Here is a 22,062-nt window from a genome sequence, read left to right as displayed (position 1 = left end):
AAAATTCCGATCGAGCTCGTATAAATCGCATTAAACCTTCGAGTATCATTTTCCGTTCCGGCGAATATTTCCAATTTGTATCCACTCTCGAACCTTCGTTGATTCCGGCATCGCAACGGCGATTCTGCTATCCTTTGACCGTGATACCCTTTGCACTGAGCCGGAGAATAATATGCTTTGAAACTATTTGGAAGTCATCTCCATATCGCGTTCGCTGAAGAACTCGCGCCCTCTCTTTGTGGAACACGACGACAACCAACCGGGAATAGTTTGATCGCTGTGAAGATATTAACGAAGAACTGTATTGTGCCATAATCGAAGAAGCTGCGCCAGGTATTTGCGAAAGACGACGTGCGTGTGTGGAACGTTTAACAACGTACAACGTGGTAAAAATGTTGGGTTGAACAGACAGATCGTTTGGTTTTTCGTAGCGAGACGAAACTGAGATTAAACAATTTAATTGAGGTACTTCATTTTTCATTCATTCAGGAACATTTTTGGAGATACTTGTCTTTTGTTGGCCTGGCATAGCTTCAAACGTGGTTCACCAAGGTTTAGCAAGCAACGCAAGGCCACATGTGCCAATCGTATCAGGACAAAAATTGGCGCAGCTCGAATGGGATTTTCTATCTCGTCTATCACATTTTACCGCTCTTGCATGCTCGGGTTACCATTTATTCCGCTCGTCACAGAACTACCTCGACAATAAGAACTTATCTTCTTTGGAAGACTACAGGGACGGATTGGAACGTTTTCTTTTTTTTTCTCAGAGGAATAAATTATTTCACGCCGATGGTATAACGAAGTTATCGCGAAGATGGCGAAAAGTCATCGAAGGGAATTCATTGATGGAGAACAACACGCGTAAAGGAGAAAACACGTACTTCAGTTTGATGGAAAAGGGAAATTAAAATGTAACGTGCTTTCCGTTCAACCCGACAAATCTAAAAAATCGTGATAAGAATAGACGAAAACGAGATACTTCGAAGGATATTGATTTTTCTAAATTTAAGATATAGTTGGAGAAAATCGTCTGTAAAATTAGCAAAATACTTTCAAGACTGTAGCACGTATCGTATGAAACGCATGTAGAAGCGACGAGTAAGTTTAATCAGTTCATGAGAAACGTAACATATTTGGTAACTTGTCATATAGTCGAAGAAGTAGCGATAGAAACAATTTTTAGTGCAATAAAGTTATCATTTCGAGTGGAAACTTTTCTTTAAAAACTTTATTTAGAAACCTTATGTCAAAAGTTTAAAGCTACTCTTCTGATAATTGCGGTTTTATAAGAAGAGAATTAATGTGTATAGTTTAACGCCATCTCCGTAAGTAAAATAATTCTGGTTATAGGAAGAAAAGTATTGAAAGATATGTGTCAACACGTGTGCATTCGCACAAGTTTCTAAAGTAAGGGGAAAAAAATAGAATTTTATTCCCGTACTGATAAGTACGATATTTTTCATGGCGCTTTTATAAGTCGTTCCAGAATGGATTATCTTGTTTATCATACTTTTCCCTGGAACTACCTGAATAACTCGTTGAATAACTAGCGTTAGGGAAGATTGGATCGAACGAATATTGCGTGGCTTGAAAGGATTCATCCTACACAATTACTTCAACTTTCTTTATCGCGTGCAATTTTCAAAATTTAAGAGCGCAATATAAAGCATGAAATTCCCATATAACGTAACATGACAAATTTATTTCTCACATTGTCGATTATTTATTTTTATAAAAATACCTTCCTACATAGAAGAGCTAAACAAGTTTCGATAAAACATGAAACGTGTGAACAAGAAATAATTTCACTTAAATTCTCGCAAATACTTATCTGTCTATTTGCACATAACTCGCAACCAGTCAACAGTGAAAGAAGCAAACTAATTATCTTATTTCGTATCAATGGTAATAATCTGCTGTATCTTAAAATATCAAAAATAAAGAAGCAGAAAAGTTCCCTTTAACAGCACTGATAAAAATCAACGTTTTATCATTGTTTATATAGTAAACAAAAATTAGATGTGAAACAGCATAACGTAGAGAAGGAAATACAAACTGTACTCGAAGAGCGCGGTTTAGTTAATTTCACAAACAGGCAATTTACAACAAAATGGGGTTAATTTAGCCATCATCAAGCAGCAGCAACAACGTATTTGACGAAACGGTGCATGAAACAACGGGTAGCGCACGATGGGAAATTCGCGGGGGCATAAATATTTGCAAAAGGAAAGAACACGCATTGTGGATGGGGCCGGGCACAAAGCACGATTATCGCAAGATTTTAATACCCAATTATCAAAGCGTTTCATCGCTAATTTTATATTACGTGTGGCCAGTACGAGCGGGCCAATAAGATCGGGTCGCATAGAATCGATTTAAATTTGCGGGGTACCTGGACCGAATAGTTGAAATTATTCGGGCAAATGAACGAGTCGGTTGAAAATTCAAATAATAGCGGCGCATTTGTGGCGCGATTATGTGTTTCAATAGATTCGGAACGTACCTACGAGTCGTTCACTTTTCTAAAAACGGGAACAAAGCGTCAGTTTCGCAAGCGGAATAATTAATTTTAAATTAAGAGACCCGTCGCCAATGTAATTAAATATAAAACACAATAAATCTCCATTCTGATTGTCCATCTGAAAGGAACGATTTTTTCCATTGTGCCGCAGCTTACTGTGACTCATAATCGACGTTCGAACGGCGATCGAACGTCACCTGACGCAAAAAGTATAAAACCTCCTCGTCCATGGTAATTGCTAGAGGGTGTTTCGCTATCGCTGATGTACCACCACTGGCTAAGGAATGGTTTTGCATATAGAAACGAATAAAAGATATCGTACAAAAACTTTCTGCCACGTGCGGTTTGATTCGTGATATGGACTCTTATCGAGTTACTTGTAGTGAACGACAATTTGATAGAATATTAAATGTATAATGTTAAAGGAAATAATTTTTTATTATATTTCCTATTTTTATTTTATTTATATTTTATTTGAATTTTAAACGAAACAATTCTTTTGAAATAAAATTTTAACGAAGAAAGATTAATATCTTTTTAGCGTAATTTTCCATTAAAGAGTAGATAGAAAAATATAAATAAAATTACTTATCGTTTTCTCAAAATATACGAATATTACTGGAACAATATTTTGTAGAATCTCATTCGACAAATAGGTACAACACGCGGTACGCTGTACAATTTAAAAGAAAGAACAGTTGGTCATAGCGTGCTTTAAATACTTCAATTTCAGAAAATTTTGTAAAATTATATCATCCAAGTGGAAGAATAAACTGCGACGAAATAAATATCAAGCAAATCCTTGGAATTCACAATGTTCAAAAATATAATTGAACAATGTAAATTTGACAGAACAAGATTGTAATTGAAATATTGCATTCACGCAACGTCAATTCTTAAATAGGGCGGAAATGAAGCAAAAGTAAAATAAACTCTTCCTTTTACGTGTTCTCTCTATCCCTCGAATATAGGATCATCTTAAGACAAAAGATACTCATTGTGCAACACTCTGTACAAATAAGTACTTTCTAAACAGAATCGATGTTCGTACATGCTCCTCCAGTATCGACGAGCTATCGTTCGAATCACAAATATACCAATCCATTACGACCGACCGGAATCCAAACTAATCGATTATTTATTGACATTCGGACGTGTGCACACTTTCCGCCGAACTGTTCGAGCACGATCGTTTGTCCACCGCGATATCTCGATAGGAAGACCTGCCCGGAGTCTCTATTTAATCGCTATTCGCCACTACCTAATTTTGTCTGACTAATTGAGCAACCACTGCGAAAACGTGGGCAGATCATTCGACAAGAAATCATAGTGAACGTGAAACTTCAACACGTTCGCTATCGAATCAATTTTGCGTATCGTGGCATCGCGACAAGGTGTAACATGTATCTTATAGTAAAATGAAAGAGTTTGAATATTTTATTGTGCGTTTGTAGACTTAAACTGTCGTAATCAATACGCGTTCTATTTTTCATATGATCTTCTTTATTCTAAATAATTCTGACGTATAAGGTACTGGATTTATCGAATGTTTGGGTAATTTCGATCAGCAAAGTCCTTCTACCTTGGAAAATTAGTCTGGATGTTTAATAGTAATTTATGAGCAATTGATAACGATTAATAAAACATTTATGAGCAATTGATGGTAATTTATGAAAAATAAATCTATAGAACAGCCAGAGAACCGTGGAATTTCATATTTTAATTCAAACAGCATCTGTGTAATGAATTTTCATATACGAGAAGAAAGATTATCGATCACATGGAAAGGTCTAATTTCTCTTATAGCATGCGGTAATCAGTTGAAATTATCAAGGAAACAAGTAATCAATCACTATTTTGCATGTGAGGTAACGATGCAAAAATTACTAAATTACATTTCTATGAATTATATTCAGAATTAAGGAAAAACAAATAGATTGATCGAAAGGTATAATGGACATAAACGAGAAGAAATATAATCTCTACGTTCACGTAAGATGCCAATCAAGCAAACAATTAAAACGTCTTAATAATTTCCTAATCATACTCGAACTTTCATTTCATTTTCTATAGCGTCCCAATAATCGTATACTTTCATTTGTACAAATTTTTTATCCATTTCAAAGATTCTTTCGACAAAAATCCTAACGCTTCCACAAAATTTTCTAAATATTACTTTTCATTCGATTCAAGCGTCGCAATCAACCTCGATTCTCATCAAGAATTCCAGTGACAGTCATCGATGTCCCTCGCGTCAACACGTCAACATGTCGTTTCTGCACTTATCCGTTAGAAACATCGAAACTGATTAAACCCGATTCGAAAGTATTTCTTCTTGTTAAATGTTCAGATTGCATGTGTTAAACGAGGAAATTAACAAGAGGAACGGAGCAACGAGACGCATAATGGTCTGGCAGGAACCCGGCAAAGGAGCAGAGAGGACGGGCAAATGCATGCAATATTGAATACACGCGTCCACAGCGTTGTATTAATTTTCGTTTGCCTGCCTTTTGTCGCTTAATCGAGACCGTATTGTACGCTGGCAAAATCGAGCGAAGCCATGCGAATTTTATGATACAACGCCAGTTTTTCCTGTTTTCCAAACGAACGATTCCAACTTCGTTTGCTGTTTTCTATTAATATCCTATCATGTAATCGTTTAATGAGTAGAAAAATTCTAGTTGTACTTCTATAATAGTTGGAATTCTTCCATTCTAATTAGAAGTTTCTGGTTGTTGCGCTGCTTTCAACGTTTTTAGTATCCAGTGATGTATTATAGATGAAGCAGGATTTCGAGGAATTAGATTACGTTCAATCGAGTAATGAAAACCGGTGTAAAATGTGGATCAGTGGAAATATTTTACGAATCGACTAAATCGGTTTAGTATTGCGGACAAAATCTTTCGGATTACAAATTTGGCAAAGTGAAAGAAAAAAAGAAAATTTATGTTATTCTATTTTATTTATTATGAGAAATCTTACGTTATTTCATGAAATCTCCATCTTTTTAAAAACCACCAATAGTCAAAATCACACATTTTTCTCTACCTTGGAATGAAACCTTCACCTTGACACTAAAAAGAAATTGAACCATCTATCTATCCCTTTGAAACTTAGGTATTTTCCTCTTCCCAAAAAGTTCAGGTCAATATACAATGAATTTCATTCTCAGAAACAAAATAATCTTATTCAACTGTGTGCAACCCAACTCCAACAATAAATTTCCAGAGCAACCCATTATTAATTTAACTAAAACCCACGTAAAGATCATCAACGTTTCTACATCCTAAATCAACACCTGCCTCTTGCACCAGAGAAGAAGAAGCGAAGTTAAACAACAATCGTAACACAAATTCGTTGGAATCGCCAAGTAAATGAACTTGCGTGACGCTTGTACGCAATGACCATTACAGCAGTGTCAAATCCTGTAGAACAGAGTCGCTTGCCATTCCGGTAACAAGACGCAACGTTGCTCGCAGCAACTTCTTAAGAAACACACACACACACACACACACACACAGTCCGTTCTTGTTTCGTCTAATTTCACAGCTCTGTATTTCCCTTAAGGACCAGTTTCGTCACAAGGGACGCGTAACGCGACGGTACACACGAATCCTGCGAACAGGATCACGAGCCGACAACCAGGTGATCCAGCGTTCTCGGTTACTCGAGGAGAGTCCACGAGACTCGAAACGCACACACACACCGATGTCTCGCGCGACTCGCCGCTGGGACGAGTGTCGTTACGCGGCTCGTTTTCCGGTTTTAATTAAATGACGTGCGAAACGCGCGGCGCAGAGTCGCGTTTCTGGCTTCCCGGATACCTGTACTCAGACGGGTCAAAGGTAAACCAGAAATTCGTGCTGTCAACCGACTGCGTATTAACGCGCTACCGTTAGATTTTTCCATGGTTTGTTGGATTCCGGCGCACTTTTAGGTTTGACGATTTGATCGAAGAATTTGTAGTCGTTTGACATTCTGTAAAGGAATTGCATTCTACGTGCAATTTCTTTGATCGATAGATTCTGATTTCTGGGGGGAAATTATTCCTGGACTTTTTAATATGACATTCACTTTAGTCTTAGGTATCCTGAACATTCGTCGATGTTTGACAACATTCTGCAAAGGAACCTCAAGCTTTGTGATTGATAGTTTGTAATTCTTCTTCCCAGAAACTGTGGAATTTGTTTACATACATTCGAGCAGAATATCGTGTCCTATACACTACACAGTATGGACGAAATAGATTCTGCTGGAATATTACAAATTCTAACATCAACATATTCGATGGAAAATCTAATTTGGAAATTCTAGCTATCAGAGAAATAGCAGAAAATTTAGTAACTGAACCATACAGTATAATATATATATTATATATTGTCCGGTATTGCTCTTTAATACCTGAGAATGGAATTCAAGACCTCCATAATAAGAGATCAAGATATCTTTTGCAAGAATACAGTTGCAACAGACTTTATGTAACTCCCTGTATATTATGCACGGGACTTCCTGTTGGAATGAACTTACGGCTATAATCGCAAGGTGGTATGGAATTTAAGGAGATATTTTCCTACCTGTAACGCAAGAAAATCTCTCAATAATTTAAACGAAATAACATATTCAACGTTGCAGTATCATAAAAAGAATCACACTGTCGCTTTTACATCCTGAAACTACATTACTAAATAATTTACGGCTTTATCGTTTCTCTCTTAGAAAATTATGCTTCATTATCTATTATCGAATACGAGGATCGATGCCCCGCCAAAAAACATATAAGCCGCACAATAGCAGTTGGTAAACTTTTATTAAAGCAATTCGTTGCATGTGTGCAACAGTAAAAACAGGAATAGCGGTGCAACGAGTCTAGCTTAAATTCGTTATCGATGTTTCCAACTGTACGAGCAGACCAAACAATTTTATATTAAATTAACCCTGGCGTGAAAAGTTTAGGAATTATACGAATTACGAAAAAATTCGATTGTCTTTATCAGCGGGATGATCCGTGTCAGATATAAAGCAAATCTGCGTTAACTTCTGTAAAACAAAATAATTTACGTGATATAATCTCGCTGAAGCTTGTTACCGTACGAAAAACACCTGTTAATTGAGAGTTCTAACAGATGTATTCATAGGAATGGACATCCTCGATGAGAACGATACGGATGGCATGGGGTTCAGCCTTAAAAAGAGACGCAATCAGGCCCGGTAAAACGAGAGGAAGGAAGAACAACAATCATTAATTATCGATGACGCTGAACGGGAACGTTACTAAAACGATCATCATTAAAACCTCATTTAGCCTGTGCTAATCTCGTTATTCTCGGCGGCCAGTCGTCGGCTCACCTTTTTCCGATATACCGAATCCGAAATTTTAAATGGAGGCTTTTATAACGCGCAATTATAACGCGTATTCTCTCATCTTGACGCCGGTGCGCGTACATGCGAAGGAAAAGCGAAAATACGCCGTTTCATGCGGTCGTACGCGCGCGTAACGAAGGTAATTACATGCACGCGATACGAAAGCGAAAGGGTCATTACACATCCACTCGACGCGACAGAATACAGGTTACAAACCTGGGTCCCTTTCAATTTTTATGAAACTCACCGTCGTTCTACTTCACGTGCGCGTCCAGGATCGTGCATAGAATCGTCGCTCTTGAAAAAACTGTTTCATTTATTTACCGTTTCATGTATTCGATGAACGTTCAAACGTTGATTCGTTCAAAGAGATTTCAATTCGATGGTTTCAGCTAAAATTACGTTGCCAATTAAATTCATTGTTTCGTCGTACTTTTACTTTATTTTCGTTAGCAAATTGAAAGTCAGTAGCTTAATCATCCTCTAGAATATTCAACTTTTATCGTAGATTAACGCTGGGATTTTACATGGCCACGTAAATATAGAACTTTGTCAAATTCGTACAACTTCTTTCAAAGCTATCCGTAATACCGAAAATCTTACGAATTATACAGAGTGGTTGGTAATTGATGGTACAAGTGGAAAGGGGGTGATTCTACGCGAAAAAAGAAGTGGAAAATATAGAATAAAAATTTTTCGTTTGAGACTTTGTTCTTCAAAAAATCGACTTTGAATTTTCGCTCGGTACGCGTGCACTTTATCACGTCTCGTTATAACGGATCTCACTGTAGATCGTTGTCTCGATTGTCGTTATTTTTAAAAATTTTTAAACAGTTTTTTAAAAATTTTTATTCTATATTTTCGACTTCTTTTTTCGCGTAGAATCACCCCCTTTCCGCTTGTACCACCAGTTACCAACCACCCTGTATAATTGTTACACGCCAAACCAATTCTATTAACCGATGCTATTAATTCAGAATAATTTAAAATAATTCGGCAGAACCTCTCCGACCTATTTCCTTCTCTTCTTTTCAATAAAACATCCAAACAGAATAAAAGGACAAAAGAAAACTGCCTAACAACCAACTCTGTACCAAAACACTCTATACCATGAAACTTCATCGATAAAGGAAACAATAAACAGAGACCGTTCATCTTAAACGAAACAAGACAGAAAAATGAAGAAACGAGAAAGGTATTCAGCTTGATTGGAAACACTTCGTTCTCCACGTTCGACTCACGTGTATCCGACCTAGAGATAACAGGCGAACTGTTTCGAAACCTTACGACAGAGGAAGATACCCCCTGTTCGCCACGATTTTAATTAGTTTTCCCATTGTGCAAGAGACACGGGTTCGAAAGAGAGGTTGAAGAGAGGTTTGGCACCAAAGGTGGAGAAAAGCCTCTGAATTCCGTTTGCGTCTACTGAGTAGTTGTCTCGCAATGGGACTCCTCGTCTGTCACGCTTCCAGATCACGTGCCTTCGAAATAACGTAATCCGGGAGACCAATAGCCGTCAATTAATATTCCGTATCGAGATACCGATGAATCGGCACGACATTCTGCCGGACACGTCGAGTTTTCGTGTCGTGGCCACTCGCCACGATACGTTGCACAAATGTAGAAACCCGTGCAGTGTAAAGAGAAACAGACGCGGTGATCAATCCGCGGCGAGACCCGAAATATTGCAACATACCATGACTCACGAAAGTATCTGGACTCCTAGTCATATCGTATATGTTACACAAAACATTCTGAAATTCCATTAGCAATGTAATGTGACACGAGCGTGAAGTGTACGTATAGCTGCGTAGTCAACGAAACGGCAATGTTTATATAAACAAAGAACAAAGACATTTGAGACGAACATGGCCAAAAAAAGACTCACGCTGTGTTGTTTTAGTTCGGAGATTAATCTGGTCACAAAAACGATGCTTTTAAAAACAAAGACTACAAAAATTCTGTTTATGATAGTGAGAAAGTATAAGATTAGTAAATTATTCTAAACTACAAGCTACAAATTAATTTCAAATGGAATAAAAGTTATATTGCCAGAGACGAGATATTACAATCTACAACGGCAATAATAAATTTAATGCGAGCATTTACGAATTTACAAAACAACCTCTTTCCTCCGTCCCCACGTACGACTGAATTAGTATAACCTCCATAATTGACAAGGACGCGTATAATCCAGCAGACGGACGCTCTTAACATTTTTTCATCCTTGAACGCTGTTAATTCCCTCTATAAAAATGAATAAACAATAACATAAAATGTCACCGGGTTTCGATACGGACGCCGAAGAATCGAATAGTCGGGATTCGCTGTGAAATACAACGCAATTTATTATAGAATCTACAATTGAAAAAAGAAAAGAAACAAAAAAAGGAAGCACAGTGAGAAAAGGGGCGAGAAAAAAATTCATTGGTTGGTCGCACTCTCGTTGGATAATAAAAATCCCGCCGCGGCCAGGTGTCTATTTTGTCTTGTTCGCGGTTCGACGGCATAAAATAAACAAAAATCCATGGACACCAGTTCGCGTAATACAAGCCTATCGTTACAATCGTAATTCAGAGACACGAGACCAACAGAATAGAGAACAACTGCTGCGGACAATTGATATCGCCTATGGAAAACAGAGCAACGTCGATATTCCCAATCGCGCGAGCCGGTAAAATTACTGCGACCGCCGGTTTTATTTATTGTATGGGCCAGGAGACGAAGGGCCGTGTCAAAAAGCGAGGCAATACGCGCTCCGAACATCCGACCAAATAAACCCGTTTCTCATTTTCCCGCCTGCGGAAAACGAAAGTTCCTTAACGAGTGAAAAACTATCGCGACGCCTTTGCCGGAAATATTAACTCGCGTGCGTGAATCGTATACGAAATTAATACTCGCCTCAGTGTGAATATACCGTGCACGAGCGGCATTAAAAAGACAAAAAGAAAAGAGCATCTGAAGCTTGGGAAAACAAAAGGTATTTGCGAGAACAAGGTAATCAAATGATAAAAAATTGAACAGGGAGAACGTTCATTAGCAGAGTCGGACGTGGCTGTACATTGTAAATTTTCGGCACGGAATTTTTAGGTTGAACAAACGACAATCTGCATGTTTGTGACGAATCGATAGAACGGTACAAGGTTATCGAGGTGTGTAATGAAATTTATTAGAAATTGGCATAACGATTGGCTTTGTGGTACAAAGGAATCGAATACTGATTGATTTTGAGATCTAGGTTTTATTCGTCAAGATTTCATACTCTAAAATCAACTGCAAAAGTATCTACGTCATTGTGATACGAAGAAACCTGTGCCTAACTTGTATTTCTCTGTTACTATCACAAGTTTATATGTAAAACAAATAAATTTCAAGAAAACTTGAGGCTTTTGTATCCTTACAACCTTCCTATAGCCTGACAGTCCTGTATGTCTCAAATTTACCGACCAACAATCCCAAACCTACCTCGGTAAAGCGCCGATCGCTCATCGCGATAGAAAATTCGCGGACTAAAGAAATCAAACCTGCGAAGGATCGCCATTCTCTAAGATACATAGCTATCTAGCAATATCATTCAAGTACGAGTTCAGCGTACGTTTCTCCAAAATTTTCTTCGACGAGAAACGAAGTGTCTGTGATGTGGCCAGCACGAGTGTGAACATAACTTGTCGAGCAGAATCGGGTTCGCGCGAACAAGAGAGGAAAATGCAAAAGTAAAGGGTGGAGAGGTCAAGAGTCCGGTTATCCCGAAGGAAGGTGCACATCCTTACGCACATACAGACGTAGGCGACGGCGCTTTGTAAATTTTCAGGGCAAGCACCTCTTTAGACAGGGCAAACGGAGAGAGTTACTCGCGGCACACGCGCTTTGCGGATTTTTCAATCACGTTCCGTACTGACAGGATTAATAAAGCGGCGCGCGCTACGCGGAGAGTTTCCAGACTCATTTCATGCAGAATCGAATTGGATTTCCAGGTCGGGGTCGGTGTATATCTGTGTGCAATGCAACAGAGAGACTGGGTCCCTTTGATGTGCCACGCTCGGATACCGTTGAGCTTCTTCTATCTCTGTCTATCTATAACGCGAAAACGATACCACCTAGCCACGTACTATGTTACATCGCCACTAAATAATCGGTTTATAAAAATTCATGCAGGATACAGAGAAGCGTCGGGTTTATGGCCACACACACACACACATTTTCCTTTGCACCGAATACGACCATCTCTGTGACGAACAGGATCAGGCATAGCGAAGACGGCCTCCTGGCGTTCGTTTAGAGAAAGAGAATCGAGGATTGGAGGATTTTGTCTGAAATATTAGCGCGTGTTCGTTATACGAGTAATATCGGGTGTTACGAATAGAGATTGTAAAAATATAAAAATTACAAATAGATTGAGGATGAAAGTTTGAATACTGACTGAAGGTAAATATAATCGAGCACCTTTATAATATCACTCTTTAAGCGTTAACCGATCGTATACGTCGATTAAACCAGCAAAATTTCAATTTTTACTTTTTCCAACAACATGAAACTTTCATCCACAGTTATCTCTTCGCAAACATGAATTTTTTCATCGCTTTCAATTCAGCCGATAGGAATATTCCGCAACTTTCCATATAAAAATCTTTTCAAGCAATAAAGAAATGAAATCGAATGGTAGAAAATCTGTGCACATTCTCTTCCAGTTCTAGATATATATATATATAACTATTCATACAAAGAAATCGATATGAATGCACGAAGATAAATCAACACTGTTTCGGAAGGAGAGGTTAAGTAATCTTTAGTTTGAGTCCTAATTTATATGCCTCTAGTTGAAATTATTTGCATAGAAATAAGTAGGTTCAAATCCGCCATAAACGAACGATTCTTTATACAAAGTTAAGAAATGTTTCTAATTAAAAGAAGAATAAACAAGATGAAAATCAATGCAATAACGATAACACAAAGTAACTTCTCCTATTTTTACATGAAGAACTTCTTAATTAGCTGCGCTGTGCAGTAGCTATATTGATCAAAGTCCGCGTAGTCAAGCAAAATGTTATCAACTAGAGTTAACTGTATCTTTCTTCGGAATGAACAAAGAATCGCCGCACAAATAGTTCCACCCTCCGTTTCCAAGACCTATTAATCAAAGTTAATAAATCCGTTCGAAACGTACGAACAAAAAAAGAGCCGCAAATACCTTGCAACGAAGAAGCATGAAAGAACAGCAAAATGAAGAAAACATAATTAGCTGTTAAACACGGGAATAATTGGCAACGGAATCGATCGAACAGACTCCATTTCCCAGGGATATTTGATTCAACCAGGCAGCGTACATACGTCTGCAGCAACACCAAAAGATTGAACCATTCTGTACGATCGAGCAAGACGCGAATAAAGGGGAAAAGTAGTCGTACACGCGTAGGGTTGAGGTTCGAAGCCAGAGGAGAGCAGAGCCGGAGGATTGGTATGTTTTTAGTGGTTGCAGCACTCGAACGTGCCAGGGCGAATATATCCTGCACGACTGCATACACACACGCAAGGGAACAAACGCGCTCGCGCACTGAGTGCTTCGAATATATCAGCATGCGTGTTCGTATATAGGTACACACCGATACGGTCTTTATTCTTGCTATCTCGGTGCACGTACAAAAGCGTTGGCCAGCTCTACGAATGTTTTCCCCTTAATTTAATTTCACCAGACCGGAGTGCAGCGTACGCATTACTTCGCACGTAACCCGGCAAGAGGGAAAAGATTAAGAATAAGAAGGGAGGGAGGGAAGAAATAGGCGCGTTGAGGTATAACTATGCACGATGGTAGCTTTTTAAAAGATCGATTAAGAAGATGTCTCACGCGTTGCTATGAGGCAGCGTCATCGCGTTGAACTGATTCTTTTTCCCCTCTTTCTTCTTGCCTCACATACTTTCCTCCAATTTTCTGTTTTCCCCTCCGCCCTCGATTTCCATTTGGTCTTTTTATCAGCTTCCCCGCACCAGGATCGTCGTAGTAATTAGAACTCGCCAGATCGTTCCTATTATTATTGTCCTTCTCTCATCGACACGCTCGCGCAACACTCGAAAACACTTAAATTTCAGAGGGACTCGTACGATACGTTTGTCAAATGCGCGACCCTCTAACCATTTCGGTACTTCAATTGTGTTAAACCATTCAAGCGTATTTTATGCAAGTTGTTTCCTAGCTTGTGATTCGCGCGCAGATCGATCTATTTACTTGGTTAACGGGATAGCCTTTTTTTGCGTTTCGTTATTTATGCCGGCTAGTTTTATTGGGTCGACAATTTTTGCATTCTCTATGCTCTATAAAATATACGTGTTTACTTAATACCTATTCTACATAGAAAAAAAACCTCGTACGAATTAATTTTAATTTTTTGTTACAGTGTTAACCACCAAGACTAGCGCAGCATCTTCTGATTCAAACTCGACGAAAGTCGTAGTCGACGAAGAAGATGACGAATCGTTGCCAGAGATCACGCTGGAGGAATTCAAAGAAAGGTACAGGAGACTGATACCCTACATGACGTTCTACGTAGCAAACAACTACGTAAACGGGCAAAACCCGGTGTCACAAGGCACTCCTGGAAAAGAGATACAAAGTGGCCTGGTAGGAGTGAGAAAGAGCCCGCAATCGTTCGTCAGAGTGAATACCGTGCCACGAAGGACGAACAATTATCGCACGAATGTACCGAATCAAGACAAGAAATTCATTCCATCGATACAATACGATCCGCGAAACGTAGGAGCCGATAGCGACTATTTCACACCCGTGAGACACAGTTCGAAGGTCAATTATGAGGAGTACCCGATACCGTATCAACTGTATCGGGATCAAAAGGTAGCGTATCCCGAGATAAGTACGGTATCCAGCCAAGCTATCCGTAAGGAGAACAGATACTATGCAAACGTGAGACCATTACGACCTTACACAACAAATGGCAGAGATCACTTGCCTAGAAAACAACCCATTAAACCTATTTACAGTAATCTACGAGATGAGTACATGCTTGATTATAATGTCAGACCAAGTACTGCTGTTAATTATCCTGCGAAGGAATTCCAAGATCACCGACAAATTCCACTACCTAACGTGTATCCCAACGTGCTGGAACCTCTACCAGCGAGTAAACAATCTCCTATGCTCGCCCTACCACGAAATCCTAACGTAAACCTACAACAAATAGTGGAAAGCTTTCAACTAAGTGAACGTTTACCAGAAACATTGAACAAGGATAACATAGACAATAGTCTAAAGACACTTGTAGAGATATTGAATATCCTTCACAGCACGAAAAAGGAAGAATTCCCGCAAATCCAAGCGTCTCCTTTAACACCAGTGGTGGCACCTCTACCACCCAGGATACCGGAGAAACCAACGAGTTTCAGGGTAAGACCGCAAACGAGGCCAAAGGTAATAACCGAGACGCGATTTCAAGCTACACCAAATCCGCTATATTTGACCGATGATCCTGAACGTTACAAAATAACGTCGTACGAGGATGAAACGAAACCTAAACCACCACCTCAGTCGAATTACAACACGAACAGCTTGACCAACAACAACGTGGTGGAATATTATGTTCCTATTGTGCAAGAAATTCCAACGAAACAGAAAGAACCGTTCCTACCGACGATCAGACCGCAAACCAACGAAGATCCGACTGATCATTCCTACGCTATCACGGAGGATTTGAGTGACGATGTATTGCAACAGGAACGATATCCTTTGCCACCTGTTACCACGGAAGTTGTCCCACAGACGTCGCTAAAATATGGTGCTACCAGAGGAAAGGCTAATGTCGACTATCCGGCCTATTCTAGTATACCTCGTACGAATTTCAATTGTAAGGAGCAGCGTTACAAAGGATTCTTTGGCGATCCGGATACTGGATGCCAGGTAATATCTTTATTTTTTGTATTTTCTAATATTAAATTTCTAATAATAAAATTGATTGTGTGACGACTTATATTACAAACTAGGCAAGAATGAGTGGAACAATTAAACATAGGACGATATCTTATATAGATATAAATCGAAACTATGAAAAAAGATATGTTGTAGAGTTATATGTAAAAATTTGAAAGATCTATAAACAAATAAATTCTCATGACTAATGCCTGGATGATGTCATAAAGGTTATCAAGTAATAAGTAATGTTGATAATTTCGTTAATAAATCTATTAATTGTATTAATTAAGGAATTATTGGAACTCTCGCTCCTATTGTCGTATACAAATATTGAAAAACGATGATTGAAAAAATTTGTCTTTGCGTGATACTTGTACCACCTATTCTTGTTCACCTTGTATACAGAAATTTCAAAGTTGCTTGCGATTTCTAACAGTGATAATAATGTTGTTCTCGCAGGTATGGCATTACTGCGATCTTAATGGTGGTAAATCATCGTTTTTATGCCCGAACGGTACTATATTCAGTCAAGTGGCGTTGACGTGCGACTGGTGGTTCAACGTGAAATGCGAAACAACAACTCAATTATACGTGTTAAACGAACGACTCTACAAGTACATTCTGCCGATAATGCCAAAGTTCCCGGAGGACTTCACCGGTCCGGAAGTAGATCGGTATTTAGAACTCAAATTTAAAGAGATGGAGGCGAAACTGAAGGAGAAAAAGCTGAAGAAACAGCAGGAGGAGAAAGAGAAAGAGAAAGAGAAGCAAAAAGAAAAACTCAAGGATAAACAACAAACACAGGAGAAAGAAAATGAATAATCGATATGTCTAGATCCTAGTTAAATTATTGTAATTTTGCTGATTCAACTCTAGTACGTATTTAACGTATATACCTTGTTGCCATTATTTGTTATAAATAGCAGTGAACGATTGTAGGTTGTGTCTCTTACACATCATTGGATGTGGAGAAATTTTGTGAAACTCAAAAATGTGCAATATTTTTATTATAGGTTTGTGTGTGATTTATTCTTATATATATAGTGTATTTTATAAGAAAAGTTTGGTATAAGATCTCTAGATTGAAGAAATCAAATTACTACATTATTACTGTAATGAAATATTTAATATGCAGAATCTAATTATTCAAGCACTTAAAGCAACTGGAAATGCAGGAACTGGACACATATGGAACAACCGATAATGTCAATAAGTATTTTTCTTCCCTCTAGTCATATTTGTATTATGTAATTATTTATGACAGCATATATTCTTTATTACTTTATAAAAAAACGTTTGCATTTATACATGCATTTCACAGACAAATAACAGTCTTCTATATGTTAGGTATATATCATATATGCAACATATTATACTCAATTATAAACAAGTATGACGATAAATTAATTTGAAAATTTCTGCTACTTCAGAGAACAGTTTGTACAATTAATTATATTGCAACAAATTGATTCTACAATAATGATTAATATTTGTACTTAATACTTTGTTGCAAGTACATAATAAAATTATTTATTTACCATTTAACATGAATATTTTTCTTTATTATGCATGCACTATAATTCTTAATAATCTGCTCTAAGATCTAATAACTTTTCCATAAGAAGAATAAAAAATTAATTTAAACTTACCTTTTGCACCTGCTGAACCCTCTTGAGATTCTCACTCACACGGTCAAACACGTCGTGGAATTCAGTCATCAGTTTATTGTTCTAATAATCACACGAATAAAACTATATTATTTCTTTTCAGTGTCACACTAATAAATTGTTTACATCGGTTATAATACAAACCTGTTGGCTTAAAGGAAAGTAATTATGTTGTTTATGTAATTGTATCATACAATGTGAACATCCAGCTATATCACAATTTTCACAGTAATATCCTATCCGTTCAAGACACTGTTCTGAGCAAGTATTTTTTAAAATGAAGGAATTTTCATTATTTTCCTCCGTTAGCACGACCTTTGAATGATTTTGTAGCGCTTTCCCATGAATCTAATATAACATAAAGATAAAACTAACTATGACATACATACTCTTATAATTTATAGAAAATGCAATCAATGATACATCCCCAAAAACAAACAAATAATAATGTAATAAAAAGCAGTTGTAATAAGCAATATACCTTGGAATAACAAATATGACAAAAGAGAACGTTACATTGTTGGCACTTTAGTGTTGCTTGAATTCCACATTCAGAACATAAACCTGAAAATGAAGGATACTTCATTGTAACTTAAAGCATCGTTTAAAAAATATAATTTCTCCTTCTCTAATATGATACAGACCTTGTATGCTCTGTTGCTTTGATTTAGAAGTAGAAGGTTTACAAAAAGAAATATCTTGATCATCTGTATTAATTGGTCGATTATGTGACATGACTATTAATCCCAAAGCATATATGTTTAGAGGTAACTGAAGTATATTATTACTGTCACACTCTGAGATTATATTGCATATAGGACAAGGTTGATTAACAAATGATTTAGCACATTTATCACATATTATATGTCCACAGTCTAATAACAAAGGTATTGTACCACGCATAGGAACAAATGCTGAAACAAACAAGATAAAGCTTTCTTAGTATTTTTTCTAATCATACTTTACAAATGGCATGAGTAACACAAATCTAAACAATGCTATCAACCTTAATTTATATATTATTCTAACCTCTGGGATATCATTTATATTAGAATTACAAAGGAAAGTAGCAGGCATACTTCTTGTGTAAATTTCCTGTTTTTCCTTATTATAAAATGTCATTAACGAAAATATATGTTCATGGAAGTAGATCAAAAGATTTTTACAATACGATTGTTGAAATCACATTACAAAAGGTTAAAAATAAGTATTTCGCTTAGATTTAATATGTACAACATGTAAATAATAGAAAGAATAAAACACCGGCAAGTATATGACTCGAGAACATGAATGATTACCTTCAAAAAAAAATTGGTGTTTACATTGTGTACAAAATACATTTCGAAGTTTTGTAGGTGGAAAATTGTAATTTTGAATATACTTGAAATTTTTTCTGAACTTCATTTTATTCATAATGAATAACTCGTACGATCACCAATTTCAAACACTCACTAATCGAATCAACGAACCTCTTTAGTTACACGCCACGGTACGGCACGCGGAACTCGAAGCGGCACACATTTGAATTCTGTCCCAGTGACGGCACAAGACTTTGAGTACCCGCGCAATACACCTTTTAAATAATAGAGTAAAATATCTCTTACAAACCTAATAAAGCAAATTCAAATTAATTCCGACAGACAAAACGTAGTAAAAATGTGTACTTTGATTGAATATTATATTAGATTTAGCACAATTACAAATTTATGTACTACGTACTTTGTGCACTACGATTCTACATCGGTGCTAGATATGACATCTATAAACAACAAAAGAATTCCGAAACATTTTTTGATAAATAGTACCTTAATTTATAATATTTTGATTTTGTATTAAAATAAAGAACGCTAGAACTTAAAATCATTTTTTTATATTATATTATTGTTTGGTAAAATGTTAAATATAATAGAATAAGTTATAAAAGTTTTATTATATATAGCAAACCACATGTGATATCTTCAGCCATATTTGAATTTACTTACATTCGTGGAATTTTATGTATACACATTGCTTACATTTTTTTCTTTCATATTATCGTACTATATATCATACTGTTTTTTAGTACAAATATATTACTTACAAAGTTATTCGCAATGATACACACATATATATATAACAATATAACATATTTTACTATATTTATTAAAAGTGTTATATCGTTCATAAGAATACTTCGCTTTCCTTACTTCATAATTTACAATTCTTCAGAAGAAACATAAAATACAAAGATAATAAAATTACCTAATACTTGGAAACGTATAATAACGAATTTCATAATTCTTCAAAATCGATTTAAGCTCACTATCCATTGAAAATGAAGAATCGGTGCAATTTGGCACGAACTTCAATAGATCATGTGATCGGTAACATCTGAGTAGAAAACCGGTGCAATTGTAGTCACGTGATTACGAACGCCTCGCGATTCTCAAGGCAGATGCCGCTGCAATCTTAAGAAGTGCACAATTTGGCAAAAACATAAAAAGTCAGGTGGATAAACCGCGGAGTTGTGTTGGACCCATTGGATTCTAGGCGCGGTCGCGTCCAAAGATCCGTTATGATCCCATCTAGCGCGAACGCTTCAGCGAGCAACAGAATCGTAAACCTTGAACGCTATACTTCAGATACGTATTATTCTTGTATGATTTGAAATATAAACCTCAATTTAAAAGCTCCGTGATCAGTAGACACAAACCTACAGTGAAGTATCTAATATTCATGTATGTCATAAGGCGAAACGATATCTTCGTCTGCCTTTTACAAATAGGAAGAGCATAATGTCATAAAAATGAAAATGCCTGATGTAAGTACGAATGTTTCTAAATGCGTATCTTAGAAATACTATCTGTTTTGTTGCTTTTCAGTCGTAGGTTTGCTATGCTTGTATATTTACGATAAAGGTCAGATAAATCAGTTTTGTTTAGAAAAGAATGTACAAGTTCATCATTAGAAGAGTATAAATAGAAAGTTAAGCTACGACTTTGTATCCTTCGATGTTTGCACGGTAAATATGCGATATTCTGTAGAATTTCCTCCTCGTTGATTTCCAGTTTGATCGTCCTAAATTATTCCTTTAAAATTTTCAACATAGAATTAAAAATGAAACGAGAAGAACATTATACGCATTAAGGAGCATACGAATATGTTAATTATAGAAAATTATATATTTATGTAAAAATTCATATCGTATTTTCAAGCGCAGTGACAAGAAGCATAAGTATAGATTCAAGTTTTAAATTACAGTTTGTACAGTCATAGTATGTGATAGTGCTCAGTCATAGCAAAATGTGATTCTAGGTCCAAGCTCCTCTAGAAAATGCAATATTATTGCATTTCAGAAATAATTGCACCGACCGATATGACTCTAAGTAAAATTACCAGAGATCCAGCCAGCGATTATTCGAGTTTTTATCTTTACGTAATCGGTGCGATCGCGCGCGGCCTGAACCCGCCGCAAGCCATAGGATAGGTGAGGCAAGAAGAAAGAGGAAGCGAGATATCGGATTTAGGCCGGCGCGGCGCTCGAAACAACAGTATGTATGTAGAGGCGGAGCGGTCTCTGGACTAGGCAAGCCGAGCGAAAGAGCTGTGGCAAGGTCTAGGCTGGCTGGCATTCAAGGTCGCGTGCACAGCGCAAAAGCCCCTGGATCTATCCCCGCTCCAGATTTCTAGCGCCCTTTGCCTCTCACCTTCTTTGTCGCTCAATCGTACGTGTATACACATTTCACCTTTCTCTCTCTCTTTTCCTCTCTCGCTCACTCCTTCGCAGCTACTCCCTTCTCCTCGACCAATCGAGCCTTCTCTCTCTCCCTGCTATTTTCCTCTTGCTGTCCTTCTCGCTCTTTCTCTTTGCCCCTCTACGAGTCGCCTGACGTTTCCCTCTCACACAGTCTTGCCCTTTCCGCGTGCAACATCGATTTACCCATAAAAATTCCCCGTGCTCAACTCTATCACTCGTCTATTACTTCCTGGCTGATGTTCGACGTTTCCCATTCCCGGATTCACCGTTGTAATACGCGACAAAGGTATGATTGATCCGCGGGATGATTTAGCAGCGGTAGCGTGGCCTGGCGTTGCTTGAAATCATTTATTTACATTGCCTTCCCATACATCCGCGTATACATATACGTAGGTCAAATGCGTGTACCATCGCTACGCTTAACTTGTTAGTTAGATAAAGAAGAAGAATGTAAGTAGCCGCGTAGCGAAGACACGGAACCTCAGGCTTGCGCGAACGAATTATTCGAGCCCGCCTTTGCCTCGCACACTTGCACGAATAAAGTAGTAGCGTTGAATAAAAGAGAGTTTTCTGGAAGCTGTTTGCTCGTGTTCGAACGAACCGTAATTGTGTGCGGGTCAAGTTCAATGCGTCATTATGAATGTTAAAGAACTGGCTACGTGAGCGTTAGTCGTTAGATTTATATCAATAGCGTAAAAACAACTAAATTGTTTATGAAACGCTGTTAGGATGTCGAAATTGCTTATTACGTGTAAGACTCAAACATACGAGTAAGAAATCTCATTACAAATAAACTATATAGTGTTCGGCATAATAGACAATGTCCCATTCATCTATTCTCGTTTATTTTATCTCAAAG

General features: G+C 37.4%; 2 protein-coding genes across 7 annotated transcripts in view; one reads left to right on the top strand and one right to left on the bottom strand.

Moving 5' to 3' along the window:
• The window catches only part of LOC126866144 (uncharacterized), a 108,722-nt gene extending 91,377 nt beyond the window's left edge, over nt 1-17,345 (top strand). For 2 of the 3 annotated variants that reach the window (XM_050619347.1, XM_050619345.1), the window contains exons 2-3: nt 14,275-15,788; nt 16,260-17,345. In XM_050619347.1, the coding sequence (XP_050475304.1) occupies nt 14,275-15,788; nt 16,260-16,622 (1,877 nt within the window). In that variant the 3' untranslated portion in view covers nt 16,623-17,345. The remainder of the gene's footprint in view (nt 1-14,274; nt 15,789-16,259) is intronic. The other variant, XR_007689780.1, reaches the window with a different exon arrangement.
• LOC126866137 (tudor domain-containing protein 1) overlaps nt 1-19,852 on the bottom strand; it is a 308,571-nt gene extending 288,719 nt beyond the window's left edge. Inside the window, exons 1-5 of one of the 4 annotated variants that reach the window (XM_050619309.1) lie at nt 19,709-19,852; nt 18,112-18,381; nt 17,949-18,031; nt 17,612-17,815; nt 17,450-17,530 (exon numbers count right to left, since the gene is read on the bottom strand). In XM_050619309.1, coding sequence (XP_050475266.1) covers nt 17,450-17,530; nt 17,612-17,815; nt 17,949-18,031; nt 18,112-18,381; nt 19,709-19,742 — 672 coding nt within the window. In that variant the 5' untranslated portion in view covers nt 19,743-19,852. Of the gene's footprint in view, nt 1-17,449; nt 17,531-17,611; nt 17,816-17,948; nt 18,032-18,111; nt 18,382-18,765; nt 18,914-18,936; nt 19,076-19,708 lie in introns of those variants that run through there. The other 3 variants (XM_050619310.1, XM_050619308.1, XM_050619313.1) reach the window with 3 other exon arrangements.
• Nucleotides 19,853-22,062: the final 2,210 nt, after the last annotated feature.

The sequence above is a fragment of the Bombus huntii genome, chromosome 5 (assembly GCF_024542735.1).
Source record: "Bombus huntii isolate Logan2020A chromosome 5, iyBomHunt1.1, whole genome shotgun sequence".
Classification (NCBI taxonomy): Eukaryota; Metazoa; Arthropoda; class Insecta; order Hymenoptera; family Apidae; genus Bombus; species Bombus huntii.
Note: the sequence above shows the minus strand (reverse complement) of the source record. Positions and strands in the feature narration are given on the sequence as shown.